Source organism: Mercenaria mercenaria, unplaced genomic scaffold, assembly GCF_021730395.1.
Source record: "Mercenaria mercenaria strain notata unplaced genomic scaffold, MADL_Memer_1 contig_544, whole genome shotgun sequence".
Classification (NCBI taxonomy): domain Eukaryota; kingdom Metazoa; phylum Mollusca; class Bivalvia; order Venerida; family Veneridae; genus Mercenaria; species Mercenaria mercenaria.
Window position 1 is genome coordinate 17808 of NW_026463425.1, and position 18972 is coordinate 36779.

The window sequence follows — 18972 nt, forward strand, 5'->3', positions numbered from 1 at the left end:
TGGTATTAAGAGAAGTTGCGGGGTGGTAGTGGAAAAAATGGTAGTGATTGTTGTGGTGGTGGTGGTGATATGATGACGATGGTAGTCTTAGTGGTGGTAGCGATGAAAATGCTAAAATTAGTAGTATAACTGGTAGAAATGAAAGTGGCGGTGGCGGCTGCGATAGCTATGGTAAGGTTATGGTGGTATTATGGTTGTGGTAGTGAAGATGATGGCGGTGGTTGGCGTGGTAGTTCTGGAAATGATAGTGGTATGATTGTAGTTGTAGCTTAGTTGTTGGTGTTGGTAGTGGTAGTGATGGTGTTAGTAGTAGTGGTGGTAGTGGTGTGATGGCGAAGATGATGTTTGTGTTCATGATGGTATTGGAAGACTAGTGGTTGTGCTGGTGGTTATTCTCGTTGCAGTTGTTGTTGTGGTGGTAGTAGTGTAGTGGTGATGTTGGCAGTGGTAGAGTTGGTAATGGTAATGGTGATGGTATGATAGTATGAAGGAAGTGGTAGTGTAGATTGTGGTGTTGGTAGTGATAGTGGTGGTGGTAATGGTAGAAGAATTGATGGTGGTGGGGTTAGTGGTTGCATGGTGGGAGTCAGTAGTTGTGATGGGGTCGGTAATTGTGATTGTAGTGGTAGTAGTGGTGTTGGAAGGGGTGTGATGCTTGTGGTAGTATATATTGCGGTGGTGTTAGTATTAGTAGTGGTTGTAATAATAGTGTTTGTGGTTTTAGTTGCAGTAGTGTTAGTAGTGGTGGCGGTAGTCCCAAACCGTGACTCTAAATACCTCCACTGACGGTCCGTCCACAGAGTCACAAGCAGCCACTATTAAAAATCGGCGTAATTTAGGTACTTCAGTCTTTCAGACATTGCAAGCATAATGATGATTAAATGGCGAAAAGAAAGATATTTCTAAAGAGCAAATTTATTCTTGTGCTTGTCTCGTAAAATATATCTACACGATATGTCAGGTCATGATCACCTCCAGGCCCGGTTCCAGGGCTGGGCCGAGGGTGCCCGTGCCTCTTCCCCTCCACTCCCACCGAAGTTGGCTGAGAAGTGACATAATTATACTCATCAAAGATTCACCCTACTATTTGGCAAAGGGATATATTTTTCTCAAAACTTAGACCAAAAAGGAGGCCACCATGTCATACCTGTATTTCAAACTTTTCCAGGGGAAGAGCCCCCTGATCACCAAATCAAGAAGGGAGTAACGTACCCCTACAATTCCTCGAAATTTAGACCTGAAAATGCACCAGAGGCCACCTTTTTATGCCTGTATTTAAAAAAATCCAGGGGGAGAAACCTCTGACCCCCACCCCATAAAAAGAGGGAGTACACACACCAATAAATGCAACTGAGGATACCATTTCATACCTGTGTTTAAACACAAATTCCTGGGGAAGACCCCCTGAATTCCCTAACATTAGCAAAGGCACCCCCCTCAAATACTTAGCTGTGCGCCTCGGTCGTGACGTCTTCGTTCAAGACTGGTGCCCCTTCTCCCCTCCCACGTCAAAAAATTCCGGATCTGGCCCTGACTTCGTAGTTCCTAAAGAAAATCACCCACTGGCCTACATTATCGATTTGATTTTCGCCATTGATGACGTCACAGCTTTATTACGTCATTGTTTGGGCATATCATTAATAGTCAGGTACCTGTACCGGATGAGCGCAGCGTCTCAGTCTAATTCTAAATGTATTAGCGCAATATTATTTGTACATTTACTACGATCTAAAGCTGAGTTATAAAATTTGAAGAAAAAACAAATATTGGGAGAGAACTATTTACATATATTCTCATGTGCTTGTTCCTTCACGAACACCCGGAATAAACTTGGTGCACTAATCGAGTACGACTTCATACTGTGCTAAATGCTGTACGTTCATGCATGTATATTTGATAGCTGTTTATATATATATATATATATATATATATATATATATACATGTCATAATATTTCTGTTACGAGATAAATGTATTACTGCAGGAAATTCAAATAATTATTTTGTTTTTCGTACTGTGAAGCTTATAATTTATGTTCATATTTTAATCACTAATGATTACGCCTGTGTTCGGACGTTGCTGAGTTGGATGTAATATCAGACTGAAACTAGAGATGCTTTTGATAAAAGCCTACAACTATCCCTATGAAAAATGTCTAGTTTCTCTAGATGGTTTAGACAAGTGCCTTGGCGGATTTTGCTAGTTATCAAACTTGGCTGAGGTCACATTTTGTTAGTTTGGTGAAGATTGGATGAGAAATGTTTGACTTAGAGTGCGGACAAGAGTAAAAAGGCCGATTTTTTCGGTAATTAAAGGGCCGCCACTCCAAAATGTCTGGACCGATTTGGCTAGTTATCGAACTTGACCAAGGTCTTATGGCTTATGGTCAAACACATTTTGTTTAAGTTTGGTGAAGATCGGATAAGAAATGTTTGACTTAGAGTGCGGACAAGGGTAAAAAGTCCGATTTTTGGTAATTCAAGGGCCATTCTATCTACGAATCATGCAGGAAAATTTCACAATGCTAAATATTAGATTTTAAGTATTTTCAGCTTTGTAGGTTATGCAAAGATTAAATATAAATAAAAAGTGTTTTTGGATTTTACTTACAGTATCTTTTCTTGTACTGTGCAAGCAATCTAATGACGTCTTCTGCATATAGGTCTGAAGAAGTAATGCATTTTCTCAAATCTTGATGGAGTACGTTAAAACGTCAATGGATTTAATATTCAGCCTTTTGTAATGCTGTTTTGCACTACACGTGTGGAGTTACTCGTAAACGGAAGGCTAATTTACAGTTTCTGCACCAGCATCATGGAGCAATTATATTTTACGCGATACATGGGTATTAGAGGAATTATGCGAATCAACCACTGTTGTAAATTTTGAATTGTATTATAATTACTAATTTTTATTTTAGGTTAGTGCTGGATATGATGCTATGGTGCGCTTCAGGCTGGTCTGGAGATCAGTGTCAACATCGATGCCACGCTACTAGAAATAAGATGTGCAACAAAGACGGAAATCTTGTTTGTAGACATGGTAAATATATGAAAAATATTAGCATGTTAAAACATGTTTAAAGCTACTCGCCCACAGTATGGGTGAACATTTTCAACATTTTCATTTCCACCAAGTTTTGAATTGAAGTTATATAACACTAAAACATGATAAAAAGTGTAAATAAAGTTAGATATGAGTGAAACTGCTGCAAGAATGTACTGGCTGGAAACAAGTATCCGGAAAGGACCAGTTTCTGGACACAATAAAAGTCATGGAATAACCGCTCTATTTAGGCGTTCTTCATGTAATTGTTTCATTTGGATGTTTGTTCCCCATGTCTGCAACAAACCACTATATTACAAGGATCTATAATGTTAGGTTTTATGATGATACCTCACCTGTGTTTACTAAACAACTTTCTGTCTTCAAGGGACATGAAGATAGCATTGCGCATGCGCAGTAGTTTACACTTGCCGAGATATCAAGCGGAGAAAAATAATTAAACTACACATTGATTGTCTGCGGATAACATTTGCACCTTTTAATTTCACGGTAATAGTGATATAAAATGCAGAGCTTTTGATTTAAGCACTAAATTTATTCTATATCTATTGGAATTATCAAGAATTCGTGTTAGACGAAATCTGAGATTTTTATAATTAGCCTCTCTTTGCTTTCGTAGCTGCTATTGAAAGTCGGGTTATTTTTCATGTGCATTTTTGGAGAGCTCAATGATAAAGAAACGCGTAAAAATAGTTTAATTAATTACTTATTTCGATATCAAAATAGCAGCAAATCATCGTCAAAATATTTGTCCGGCTACTGGTTTACCTAAAGGGGAAATAAGTTCTTTTTGTGACCGTATTTGAGGTCCCATGGAACCCATATTTTTGTGTAGTGTGAGCTTCATTTATGTCAACTATTTTTTATGAACTAATGGAGCCGAAATATGAAAATTTGTCCTGCTATAGCTACTCGTTCCTAACCAGTAAATTTTCTGCATTATTTCAACAGCGTTGCAACGGTTTACTACATTCTGCACAATATTTTAGATTATGTGTCAGAATATCTTGCGAAAATCATGTCAATAAATTCATACCACTAGTCACTTTCTCACTAATTAAGGATATTTGAGAGAAATTATTTTTTCGCCTTAACTGTGTTGGTAGTCCCTTTTAACGATTTAAACGTTTAAGATAAACAAATGTCTTTATCAAAATGCAACTATTAAAAGTGATCGTTATTGTAAATAAACTTGCACAGATCCTAGGTAAATATTTTGAATGTGTGATAACAACTTTTTATGTCCTGGACCAGTTTTCTGTTTCTTGTTATTCAAAATGTCAAATATCCTTTTCATATAATTATTTTTGTTACTTTAAGGTCAACATCTAAATGGAATTGCATTAACTGTTGTTTGAATAGAAATTATAACACAACTGGAAGAATATGATTTTAGTATATCATACTTTATTTTTGGTGTGCATACTTTAGTTATCCTTGATGCCATAATTATATAGGTTTTTCCATAATAATATGTTCCACTTTTGCATTGAATCGTTTATTATTTGATGGTCACTAGGGTATGGTGGACATTCATGTGCAGATATAAACGAGTGTAGCGGCCAGTCCCCTTGCAAGAACGATGGTACGTGTAAAAACACAATAGGTTCGTTTACATGTCAATGCCGGACAGGTTGGACAGGTCCAACATGTGAAGTCGATATAGATGAATGTGACCTAGGTTATTGTACAAACGCCACAACTTGCACAAACAGCCCAGGATCATTTCACTGCAGATGCAATAGAGGATTTCATGGTAGACATTGTACTGATACGAATGAATGCAAGGTTCCCGTGAAACTCTGCCGGCGTGAAAGCATCTGTCTGAATCAATATGCATCGTTTGCTTGCATATGTAGTGAAGGGTATTCTGGTGACAGATGTGAAAACGACATAGATGAATGTTCCTTATCGGTAACTCTTCTCTCCAAATAGTAAAACATTCATAATAAATGATTATACTTGAGCAATTGACTTACATCTGGTTTAAATATAAAACGGGTTACAGGCAATACTTTGACATAATAATTCCTAATTCAGTCATATACGACAAACAGGAGAATGTCAATTAAAACTATTTTATGTAGAATTTATTTCACTGTAGCTAGGTTATGATACTGAGATATTGCTATTTAAGTTTTTTGTTTGTTTGGTTTTTTTTTTTTTTTTTGTAAGTTGGTCCTCTTTTTTAAAAAGTTACGGCAAATTGGATTCTTTTCTTAATCCATTTAACTTGGGTGTAAAATAACGTTAGAAAATTTCATTTGTCTGTTTCTGAATATAACTTTTATGTTCATTATAATACAAACTAGCTACCGCAGTCATGCTTCTAAAAATGTCGCGGAATCAGTATTTAAAGTGTGTGATGTTTGGACAGGTAGATACCGTAGGAACATACAAACATATTTGTTCCTTTAGAAATTAGAAAAAAGGATAGACTTCTAGAATGCAATTGATACACATCATAGGCTAAAGAAATGTTACTTTTATCTTGTCCACCTCAGCGTCTGTCTGCCTTTCAAGGACGTATCTCCAAAATCACATGTCTGATTTTAATAAAACTTCACAACAACGATCGCATAACATGTAAACATGTAGTTGCGCAAATCGTCCTGATTCTCCAGTTTGAAGATTTAAGCGATATTGTCCTATCATGAGTACACATTATGAAATTATGTTAGTATATTAATTAGGCTTTGCAACATTGCTGATTTTTATTTGCAATAAGGTGTATGGATATCTAAGCAAGGGATTGTTGCGTGACAGAATCCAAAACAAAAGTGGAATATCGCTATTCCAGTAAAATCACCACACAGTGATTTAGACATACATAATGTATCTTTTGCGTACAGTGTACATGCTTCCGGCATCATTGTCATGTATCATTCTTGCATAGGCAATCATATGAAAGATACAAACATAAACATATATCTAAAATGATAAATATTTTTGTCTTTCTTTGAAACAAACAGTACACTTACGTTATTTTAATATTTCAATTATTGATTAGGTAATTGAACAAACAATATTTAAAACGAATTATGCACCGTACTTGTTTATTGGGGTATCAGTTGACCTTTTTTGTAAGTTTGAACGTAGTTATAATATGCTTCGTGAAAGAGTTTTAATCACACTAGTTATAACATACTAACTTTATCACAAATATCGTGAAACAGGAACACTTGATAAGTTATACTCACACTATTTATCATTTTATTATATGCTGATTATGCATCTTATATTATAGGACTTCTTCGTTTTAAGCTACCGTTGATTTATAAGTATATTTAGATATATCTTTACTTTATAGTACAGTAGCTATCTGCTGTATTTACAAATATATAGTTCACAAAGTTTTAACTGCTCGAGCACCATCGGTAGTTACATTTGTGCATGAAGCACATAAAGCAAATAAATACATTTCTTTTAGTAACCTTTATTTTTATATACTTCATTGAAACTTCACTTATAAGTAGGTATACTTGTTCAGTTAAAATTTCCGTTGTATTCTGTTTACCAGTTTGATTGCTTACTTCGCATCTGACATTTCGTTCCTAATATACTAAAAGAATTTAACATTGATCAAATGCATACTTCATAGAGCAATTAACTGCATTTTCAGATATGTAGTCCACACAGTAACAATTGTACGAACACTGTCGGAAATTACAGTTGTAACTGCAAAGCTAGTTGGACAGGGAAAAAATGTGAAAATGATATAGATGAATGTAAAAGTAATCCGTGCAATAATGGAACATGTAGTAATACACCTGGTAGCTATACATGTAATTGTAACCATAGATATACAGGAAAACACTGTGAAAATGATATAAACGAGTGTGAAAATAATCCTTGTAAAAATGGAACATGTAGCAATGTTATCGGTAGTTATAAATGTAACTGTTATCATGGATATACAGGAGGAAACTGTGAAAATGATATAAATGAATGTAAGGATCACCCGTGCATGCACAACGGAAATTGTCTGAATATAGCTGCTGGATATGTTTGTCATTGTCAAATAGGATGGACGGGAAAGAACTGCTCCGTTGATGTCGATGAATGCAATACGATTTATCCATGCATGAATAATGGATATTGCAGAAACACAATAGGAAATTACATATGTCAGTGTCTTTCAGGATGGTCGGGGCAAAACTGCAACACAAGCATGACAACATGTGCATCTACCACAATGACATTCGTTAGCAGTACAATATCTTCAGCAAGCAGTGCAATAACTGGAGCTGCCATATTGTTAAAATCAAGCATGACAACAGTTGCAGTTACCGCGTCGACACTGACAAGCAGTACAGCATCTGAACCTACCACGTCGACACTGACAAGCAGTACAGCATCTGAACCTACCACGTCGACACTGACAAGCAGTACAGCATCTGAACCTACCACGTCGACACTGACAAGCAGTACAGCATCTGAACCTACCACGTCGACACTGACAAGCAGTACAGCATCTGAACCTACCACGTCGACACTGACAAGCAGAACAGCATCTGACCCTACCACGTCGACACTTACATGCAGTGCAACATCTGCACTTACCATATTGAGACACACAAGCAATTCAATATTTGCAACATCTGCAGCCATCATACTGTCACCAACACGCAGTTTGGAATCTGCACCTACCGCGTTGACACTAACAAGCAGTGCAAAGCCTAACGCTGCCACTTCAACACTAACAAACAGTACCATATTTGCACCTACCACGTCGACACTAACAAGCAGTATAGCATCTGAACCTACCATTTCGACCGTAACAGACAGGAGCACAACTAAATCTATCGCATGGAAAATGACAAGCAGTGCAATATTTGCACCTATCACATCGATAAAGATAAGTAGTGCATCATCTGCACCTGTAACATTGGCGCCAACAAGCAGTATAACACCTACAGTTGCCTCATCTCCACTAGCAATCAGTGCAAGACATACAGCTGTCTCAACGATATTAACAGGCAGTGAAATACCTACAGCTACCACATCAATACAGACAATAAGGCCAACACGTACAATGTCAACATCGACTCAGAACATCGGACCAACACCTATAGCGACCATATCGGCACAAACAATCAGTGTAACACCTTCAGATACCATATCGACACAAACAATCAGTGCAACATTTTTAGCTGCAGCATCGACACAAACAATCAGTACAACACATACAGCTGCCACATCAACTATAATAAGCAGTGCAGTATCAGCACCTACGACGTCAACACTAACACACTGGGAAACATCTGCACCTACCGCTTCAAAATTACAAATCAGTACATCATTTGCACCAATTGCAATTACGCCAACACCTTCATCGGCCATATCGATACAGACAATCAGACCAACACCTACAGCTGCCACACTGACACAAACAACAATTAGTGCAAAACCTACAGCTACCACATTCATACAAAGAATTAGTGCAACACATACAGAGGCAACATCTACGCAGACAAGCAGTGCAAAACCTACAACAACCACATCGGAACTTACAAGTAGTACTAGTTCAACTGTCTCTGCAGTGACCGACTTTGGTTTGTATACATTTTTATCACATGTTTGACGTCGCGGGAGTGTAATAAAGCCATTAAATAAAAATGATAATACACTAGTGTAATAAAGCTTTGACGTCGACGTCATTTATACTATAGGCGACGTCGGTCAAATTTTCTTGCTTATTATAGTAAAAGAAAGTCTATTTATTGATGTTTTGACAAGAAAGATTAACATGTGATAAAAAGAATATCACATTTGTGACTTTTCACATTGAATTTATTAAACTCGTTGAATACAATTGATAAAATGCTCGGCAGAGCCTCACATTTTATTATTTTATTCAACTCGTTTAATAAATTCAATATGAAAAGACACTCATGTAATATCCTCTATATTTATGTTTTATCTCTCATGAACAGACCGAATTAAAAAGGGTGTGCTATTATTTTGCTTTGTCGAGTTGTATGCTTTGTCTTATAATTTTTAAAAATATTTATAACACGTGTTGAAAATGACTTTATTCATATATTTCCAATAATATAAGGTGTTAAATCACGTGGATACGTTGTATTAGGACAACTATATTTTAATGTATGATACATTCAATCTTAAACAGCACATGTCATTTCATACAAGAATCGATATAGGAGTCACAACCACCACCATGTTTTTCAGTAGTTCGACTTGCAGATGCCTTCAACCCCGGATGCACAAGTTCAGGATGGAATGTTACACTGGACATGGCAATTCTAAAACAGCTTTACCCTAATATAACATCCAACCATATATACTTTGGTGATAACTCGTGCCGCGGGAAACAGGTGGGAAACAAATTAATATTTCAGCATGGATTCACGGACTGTCTTACAGCTGAACGGGTATGTATGTTTTGCTACATCTATAACACAGGTGTATAATAATAAAGTAAAGGGTATAATACAATGTAAAGACAATAAACTACTGACACTCAGATGTATAAATTATCAAAAGTTATTGACTATTACGCTACTATTAGTTTTTTATTGAATACTCAGCCAAAATCTGTAAAAGTAAAAATAAAACATAGGAGAACAGTTATTGTTTCAAACATATATGTTCATACTAGAAAGGATATCCCTGTCTGTGGATATATCATATTTCATAACAGCGAAAATGATGTACCTCGAATCGGCGGACATACTTAAGGAACCATATTACTTTCTAACGGAAGTCTGCCGGAAGACAGAAGTAAGTGTAGTTGAAATAACAGAACATATAGGACTTAACACTGTAAATGTCTAAGAACGTTTGTCCTGCATTGATATAAATATGATATTCAGATCATCTGAATAAATTAGGCAGACAAAAAAGCTTACAATATTTTTATTCAGGCTTTGTAACCTACCTCAATTAGGCAGATAGCCTCAGATGTGTAATACAGAGGTATTCACTGAGTATTATTTATAATCTAATATAACTTATATACGACAGATCTCGGGCGACACCATATTATACGAAAATAACTTGTTCTACGCAATTTACGACCCTATACAACCATTCATTATCCGTCAGCACAAGTGGACATATGGTGTTGAATGTGACGTCAGCCGTAACGAGGCTACGTCATCGCATGTGCACCATGACGTTGACGCTATACATTCTGCAGTATCCAGTCATTATGAAATAAACATGACATTCTTCAAAGATCCAGGCTTTATGAATGAACTTCCTGGAAATCCTTTACATACGAACGTCGGTGACGATGTCTACGTCAAAGTTTTCACGTTGGCAACAGACTGGAATATTAAAATGAGGCTACATACATGCTACACCAAACCAACGGAGGTCGCAGCAGATATGACATATTACATCATCGCTGATGGGTAAGCATACGTTTAAATCTCTTGTTGCATACATTAATTACCTGATCTAAATTTCTTACGCCCCCTGAACATGTTTGGCAATATCTTTCATAATTCTAATAGTACATTTATAAAATTGTTTACATGTATAGCTACATATGGTGTAAATAACACACTCAGTAAAATGTCAACAAAATCAAATAGTCTAAATATATCATATACCCACTTTTTAAAAGTGACAAAGATACACATAAAAGTTGTGTTTGTATAATATGAGCAAACAACATTTGTAAGTAAACGGGGGTGTACATATTGACTTTTCACTGATAAATGGTCAAATGTCAAACCAGATTTAGATTCACAAGATAAAGAAGTTAATATTTTGTTTCTTGTGAAAATATTCTTGCAATCAAACGAAATTGGCTCGTTTGTAAATAGTATACGTAAATGTTTGTTGCTTAAAAAGGGATTAAGACCGTAGAATAAATGAACTGATTCCGTAACATCTCTCGATTTTGTGGAGATTTTGAAATGTATTTATCATTATATTTTTCTAAATGCGTGAGAATTTCAAACCTGTACTATTAGTTATATGTCAGACACTGACAGGGACATAATCGAGGTAAATTGGATACAAAAAAGAAATAAATGGTGCAATATTATACAATTTATATTATTACAGATTACGTACTATATTGATTCAAATAACTTCTAAAGTTCTAAATTATTAAAATAACATATGGTATGCACTGGTGGACTATGAACTGATGGTATTTCAGATGCGAAGTAGACAGTAACACTCACATTATTTCCCAGTCTACACACGAGACGAGATTCGTCTTCCAAGACTTTGAGTATTCTACAAACGGCGAGGGTCTCAACATCTATTGTAATGCCACGTTTTGTGAAACTAAATATTATTCTCCGGGATGTGCACAGTCTTGTAAATCTTTTGGAACACAGGCTCTTGTTGGAAAATAGACCACTACTTTATCTAGCAATCGAGTTACGTCAATTTATATCATTTCATTCTATATTATTGTTTAAAGCCATTGTTCCAACATGAAATTACATGAAATGGACACGTGTAATTGAACACTTCATAAAATTAAAAAAAAAACATTGCTCTGTATTGTTGTTGGGAACAAATCACAAAACATATAATAAAACATGTTACGAAATATTGTCATACATTGGTCTTTATAATATTGAATAATTGGGAGCCCGTTCAAAACATTATTCATTTCCACTTTAAAGAATCGTAGATCTTACAGCTTTTCATACATCTACAGCATTTGATCAGTACGTGAATCAAGCAAAATACCATTATCTTACGACGTAATTAAACTAGCAAGAAAAAAATAGAGAAATAATTTCTACAAATGTTGCTAGATTCTGAAGTTAACATTTTTTACAGTACTATAAGGCAGAAACTTCTTGTGTCGAATTTTGTTCTTGTGCGTTAGTGGTCATAAGCTTTACATCTGACTGTAAATGTATAATAAAAAAAGAAAATAATTATAGTAGTACACATACTTTTCAAAGCTTTAAGATAGTTATGTATGTAAAATGTGTTTTGTCATTTGTTATAAAATTCTACTAATACTATCTAAAACCTTTAAGTTAGAGACTGAGATTTACAGTTTTCACGTCTAAATAGGGATAACATGCAATAAATGATACACGTTCAGGTTTTACATACGAATTTTGAACGTGTACAAGGCTCAATTGTATGAAAAAGAAAACTGAAGTAATTTGCATGTTCATACTCTTTTAACATGTGAACCTCAACCTTTTATAGCCACAGGTTGAACAAAGAAATGTTTAATTTAACAGAGCTGCAGTGCCCGAACGGTTAAGGCACCTGTCCCGCAGGTTGAAGGTTCGAGTCCTGTCAGGGGCCGGTCTTGTTACTGAAAATAGACTGGTTGGTGAGCCGAGCCGCCAGCTTGATAAATAATGGTTACCGAGTGTGTACCTGCCTGTTACTTAGTATTAAAAATAGGTATCTGGAAGCAATGTTGTTCAATGTAAGTGGCTCATAAACCATCTTGCGTCGCCCTTTTAGTAGGTTTGACAGTATAACTAGCAAACACTTAACTTTACTTTTATGATAATTATGGTGATACTTTTTAGAAAGTAAACAGAAGTTCGACTTGCTGGATTCCAATACGTTTAGTGCAAGCCCACTTATGGAAATATAAAAAGTTAAGGTATATTTCCAGGAAACACAGAGCACCCCAAACACAGCCAATGAGCCATACATCGCAAGGTAGGCCGCAACAAAAAGAAATTGTAGTGTAAAGATATAGCAGACGGATTGTTTCAAAAATCCAACGACAAGTACAATTAAATCATGTTCAAAATACTAAAATTGGTAAATAAAATAAAATAATTTAAATAGGACTACATTTTCAGAAAGTGGACTGACATGCTTTACCTAAATCTCGTAGAACAAAAATGCTTATCTGTTTCAACAGAACTAAAGAAAATGGCAATATGTCACTTTTGTGTGACCGTTAATTGCAAACATGACATTGAACCTGGTAATGACACTGGATAAAAATGTACCAATATGATTCTAAGAAATCGTGATCAGACAAAACAATATCATTCACAAGATCTGGTAAAATCTATAAAGGATCCTTTGGAAGCATAGAACGCAACCAAGCAACTTCACAGCAGACCCAATTTGACTGATTCTGTTCATGAGAGGTAATGAAATGTGCAACATTACTCACGCTCCCTAGCACAAGCTAATGCGAAAAACTATATTAGTAAAATAGAATATTCTCCATGACCCTAAACGAGCAGAAATCTAACAACATTTAATTAATAATGCTAAATTGACAAACTTCCCGGACCAAATCTTTTCTTAAAAGTGCTCTGAGGTTTATGCAAATAGGAATATTGTCCGACAAATCGAGAGTCTGAAAGGGTAACGTGTTCGAGGTCCTGCTGTGAAAGACCCTTTGGATGACTGAAAAGCGGAATTACCCTAATTTTGTAGATTCAAATCAGACGATGATAACACTTTAACAAGATGTGAGAGAAATGTTCGATCGAGTAGGTATACCAAAGGTTCAGTTAGGAATTTCTATTGATGCATTTTCTTGGTCCTTTGCCTGTCTTGCTGGTTGAGTTTGACATGGAGAGATATGACAAGCACCATCATTCCTGTTGCCAGCCTTTTGAACTTGCTTCCTTGCATGGCATTGTGCTTGTGCACAACCGCGGCGTGGTCTGTCAGACACAAGGTTACCTCTTCCGGCGGCAAGCCGATGCCTCACTTTACCTTCCCCCGGTATATTTAAACGTGCGAATTCATATCAATATAAAAGATACTGAAGGAGATTAAATATATTACCTTGCTAAAATACTTGGAAATCCTATATATGAGGTCTTAAAATAAATTTAAAGAACAATACTAATAAATGTTTCCTGTACAGCTCTTCTGTAAGAAATTGACAGTTTTGGAGTCAACTGCGGAAAGGCAAAGTATTCATCACATCCCATGACAATTAAACAAATTTCATCTTATAAAACAACATATAATTACTTATTTCGTGCGTTCAACAACTGTGACAGATGGCACGTACCTCCAAGCTCGGGTTTCATTGGACTTCGAAGGAGTGTTTTGTACAAAAAGAGGTGTATCACCCTTAAATCCCTTTATAAGAAACCTGGATATGACCAGTAATGGCGAAATTATGTCCTTCAGTTTTCATTGTTACGCAAAATATATTCTTTTTAAGAGAACTTTGGAAATTTTGAAAAAAAAAGATCATTATACTGTGGTAAAGCATATAAGACGTGTATATTTTATTTATTTTATATATTTACTCCATCTGCATGATCACAAACATTTCAATACATAATCTACATTTGCCTAACTTTCATGTCCGATAGTTACATAGTACTTGCATTGAAGTGCAATATACATAATCGTGAGTATACAATTCATGGTGAATTGAAGTATGAGTGTATTTTTTTATTTACACCACTTATTTGACCTGAAATTCATATGCTATTTCGTATACTGTTTAAACAGAATAGGGTAGTTTTAATAATATTAATTGATCACTAGTTCAAAGACAATAGTGACAGTGAGAGTGTGGAAACTGTGTTGTTATATATTATATATTTAGGCGGTACATATTTTGTGTTGCTCAAACGAATTATTATAACTTATACACTGTGTATATTGTATTGAATCATACTAAATCATGTAACTACTACCTAAATATAATTTAATTCTGTTAGTTTGGTTATGAGGTCAGCGATGTATTGTTCTTAAAATAATCGGACGGTTTATTATGTAGGTAGCGTTTAAAAATCAGTTTGATTCAAAACGATATAGCAACACAAATATGTACCGCCTAAATAGCCGCGATAGTGCAGATAAGTATTGGTCTTTGTATTTTGCGTGTGTCGTTCGATATCTGTCTGTCGAAAATTTTTACTTAGTCTACATAATTTTTTATAATCCATAATAGATGAAATTAATAAGAAGTCTGTTGCGTATTGTTATATCTCTTTTCTATTGAGTAACAAATATTTTATATAATACACAGTGGATGTGTTTTTAAAATGTGCAAATGAAATAAGTTATAATTTTATGCAGTGCTTGGCTAGAAAAAAATGTACTGTGGACTCCAGGAAGGTGGCAAAACTTACCGCTTTTTTGAATAGTATTTTGCATTAAAATGAAATTTACTTGTACATGACAACAATAACTACTGAAAAAATATAATTAGAAACTATGCCAGTAAACAAATGAAATCAATTTAATTACACCTGAAAAAAACAACAACAAAAAACAAAAAACAGTCATCACAACCTCCTATGTGACAAGCCACCACGCAACCAATACACAATTCTAATACGTTATGACTAGAAGTGAGTCTTATCTTAATTAGGCAAAACAAGTCATGCTGATATCCCTTATCGATAAACTGAACTCTAAAACGTCAACATTAAAACATACATACATACATAGCTACATACCTACATACATACATTGCATTTTCATTATATAAACGCTGTGCAAAAGTTGAAACTACCGCCTGAAATTATAAAATCATTCTTCGTGACACGGTCTACATTAATGACAATAATTTGCACACATAAGACAGTATTTGTATAGTTTACATTGCATTTAAGTGCAGTTAGCATTCGTATAATTAACACCTCATGGTTAAATAAACCTCGCAAATGAGCAAGACGGGCATACACTATCTTATGGTAGTTTTAAAAGTTGCATATCTTTCAGTCTCATTTTTTCATGAAAGTGAACGATGCAACGATATGATAAAATTCATATAACCTGCAACGGTTATAGTGACAACGTAATCTGCAGTAAAATATGACATTGACAGTCACATAGCGTATTAAACACATTATTGAAAACAAAATAATTTAGCAATATTATCACTTTTAAGCAATAATATTCATGTCATCACTTTTAATTACGCATGCTGTCTTATCTTGAACCGGCAAGAGTCAAAATAGATATTTGCCATTCGTCTATTAAATAGACGTTCACATATAAACCTTCATACACACTCTTAGCAATGTCATCACTACTAAACACAAACGATTTTTCTATGTGCAGAAACAAAAGTGTCTGAAATGAATTGTGACATTTATGCATTGTAACAGTTTGCTTAGAAATCTGTATTTTAGTAGATGTGGCGTTTTCGTACGTAATAAAAACAATAAAACAGTGTATATCTTACATGTTCATTACTGATATTTAGCTTAAAATACCATAAGCAGTATTAACACATTTAGGCATTAGTGCTTTCTTTGCTTGTAGAGGCAAACGATTCATAGAGAGGATTTTCTATGGCTATAACTCTTTCACTTATACTGCTGTCTCTGTCCTTTAGTTCAACGAATGTAGGTGTGTCATCATAAAGAGGTCCACCTATTCTACTACCTGGGATACGCTTTTTTGACCTGGAAGAGACCATGCATGATTATATGCAATGTTTCCATAAGCACATACTGTGGTACACCTAAAAAGCAGCTCCTTTATAATTTAGCAATAATAGTTTATGGTTTCTCATTCCATAAGAAAATGACCATAACAGGAAAAAACATTCTCGACTGATATTCTAAACAAAATAAAGAATACATTGTACTGATCAAAAGTCCGTAATATAAATTGTGAATCATATCTACAAAAGGCAATAATGCAACAAAATTATTAACTATAGTGTCAAGTATATGGTTATATGGAACCAACGCATGTACAATATGAACATTTTGAACTGTTTATCAATAAGTCAAAATAGAAATCCTGACTTGTTTCGCAACAGTCCATATGTATAAATTAATATACATGAATCACCACCTTAGAATATTTGGTTGCGATATATGGACCGAATATCACATATGTCTAAAAAATAGTAATAGTAAACAACCTTTATTCTTTGCATACCTGTAACATTTACATCCTACTGCTACAGCGATGATAAGCACAACACCAACAACAACAATCATCATGTTCTTCTCAATCCACGATTTCTGTAAAAGATGCATACATAGTGAATAACGTACAGCTGTTAATATATATATATAAATATTTTTTTGTTTTGGAAAAAGTGGTTCTAAATGCATCCCTTCCTTCGAATTTTAACACATTCCAGTTCAGATTTATATCAGTAGCCAATTGCAAAGATCTTTACTAAAACAAATGTCTTGCCCTATTTACGGTTCACAGACAATTACACAGTATATACTTGATTTTTTTTTTATTTAGAAAAATCGTTTTGCAGATCTTATATCTGTTTATGTTGTAGTTTCACACATGAACTGTAGATATTTCACTGTTGTTTAATTATTGTTGCATCTGTATAACCCCTGTGTTTTATTTTCAACCATATTCATTTTAGTTTATTTAGATACATGAAACTTTTCATAATCCACTATGACTGTCAAACAAATCGACCCACTAATTGGTTAAAATATTTTATTTTTCCCATTTTCCAAAAATGTTATTTTAACTGTACTTAACGTCATATTGAGTAATTCTTCATCTTAAACTGCTACACGAACGGAAGTTGATGTTGTAGAACATCACAAGGTTATGCATTGAACATTTTTGTCTAATATACCTCAGGTCCTTTCCCTCCCTTCTGCTTCACTTCCAAAGGGAAGAGGGACTTCAATTGTTCTGGAGACAACGCATTGAATGCCTCAGCAATCTGTTTATTTGAGACATCTTGACCGTCGCACTGTGCATGGAATCCCACGGAGAAAGTCCTTTTTTGCTAATACATACATTCAAATATCGTAAATACAATATTAATACAAAATAGAATATGTGAATATGTATTTAACGTAGTATAAAACAGAAATATCTTCATCGTCATGATATTATGTTCAAATATGATTATATATTGAAATGATAAAATTGTTTAAAATTGTTTAATGTTTGTAATATTTGATGGTCTAAAACGCAGTAGAATTACGTAATTGATATACTTATGGGTGAATAGAATAATAACTTTGCTAACGTTTTCTTGCCACTGTTCAATAGTGTAACGTTTATATTGTTACTTCTGGGACAGGTCTTGTTTCGAAGCATAGTCTTTATTCCGGCTGCAATACTTTCATAATCTGTCGGGATTACTTCCTTTATAAATTCTTATGAAATTATTAATGAATTAACCCCCTATCCTTACATGTTAAATATCGGTTGAAGCATATGCTTAAACAAAATTATTTCATATCATTAAAGTATACAGACCAAATCCAGTCACTGAAGGGACCGTCGGTCTTGGGCTGCTAGTTTGTGTCGATGGAGTAGTGCCTAGTACTTTACTGCTTCTTTTTGTCGATAAGGAAGCTGTTGATGTCGAGGTTTTATACGTTTTACTGCTGATGTGTGTCGATGAAGAACCTTCAGTGTTTACTCGGCTTGTTTTGTTCAATGTGGAAACTATAGATATTGTAGGGCTTATTTGCGTCGAAGTGGAAGATGCAAATGTTGCACCGCTGGTTTTTATCGAGGTCGAAGATGCATGTGTTGTTCTGCTTTCTTGTGTCAGTGTCGGTGTAGTAGTGGCTATTGTTGTGGAAGCTGTTGTTGTTCTTGTATGAATATGTAATTTACTTTCACTAGTAGGGCCAACCATTTCAGTTGTAGCTGTTGTTGTGTTTAATGGTTTATTAGATATTGGAGAGACTGGGGATTTAGTGCTCTTTGTTGGTGTTGCAGGCAAATATGTTGTTGGAGCAGGTGTTGTAACAGGCCATGTTGTTTCTTTGCCATCATGTTTACAAACAAAACTTCCGTTGGTATTATAGCATAGATACCCCTTTTTGCACGGATTATGACTGTCCCTACATTCGTCAAAATCGGTTTCGCAATTCTTTCCTTGCCATTCATTAGTACAGTTGCAGCTATATGAACCAGCATGATTGAAACAAGTTTCATTATTTTTACACGGATAACTTTTACATTCATCGACATCTGTCTCACAATGGTTGCCGCTCCAGTTTATAGGGCAGGTACAGATGTATCCACCGTATGTGTTAG

The 18972-nt window shown here is 35.0% G+C and overlaps 1 protein-coding gene and 1 pseudogene across 1 annotated transcript; both read left to right on the forward strand.

The window, feature by feature from the left end:
• The first annotated feature begins 538 nt into the window (after nucleotides 1-538).
• On the forward strand, nucleotides 539-8710 carry LOC128554578 (mucin-5AC-like; annotated as a pseudogene).
• A 452-nt stretch (nucleotides 8711-9162) lies between these two features.
• Nucleotides 9163-11896, forward strand: LOC128554577 (zona pellucida sperm-binding protein 2-like). The gene is made up of 3 exons (XM_053535845.1): nucleotides 9163-9461; nucleotides 10054-10445; nucleotides 11204-11896. Exons 1-3 carry the CDS (start codon nucleotides 9324-9326, stop codon nucleotides 11403-11405), a joined length of 732 nt encoding a protein of 243 aa, XP_053391820.1. The 5' UTR covers nucleotides 9163-9323; the 3' UTR covers nucleotides 11406-11896.
• Nucleotides 11897-18972: the final 7076 nt, after the last annotated feature.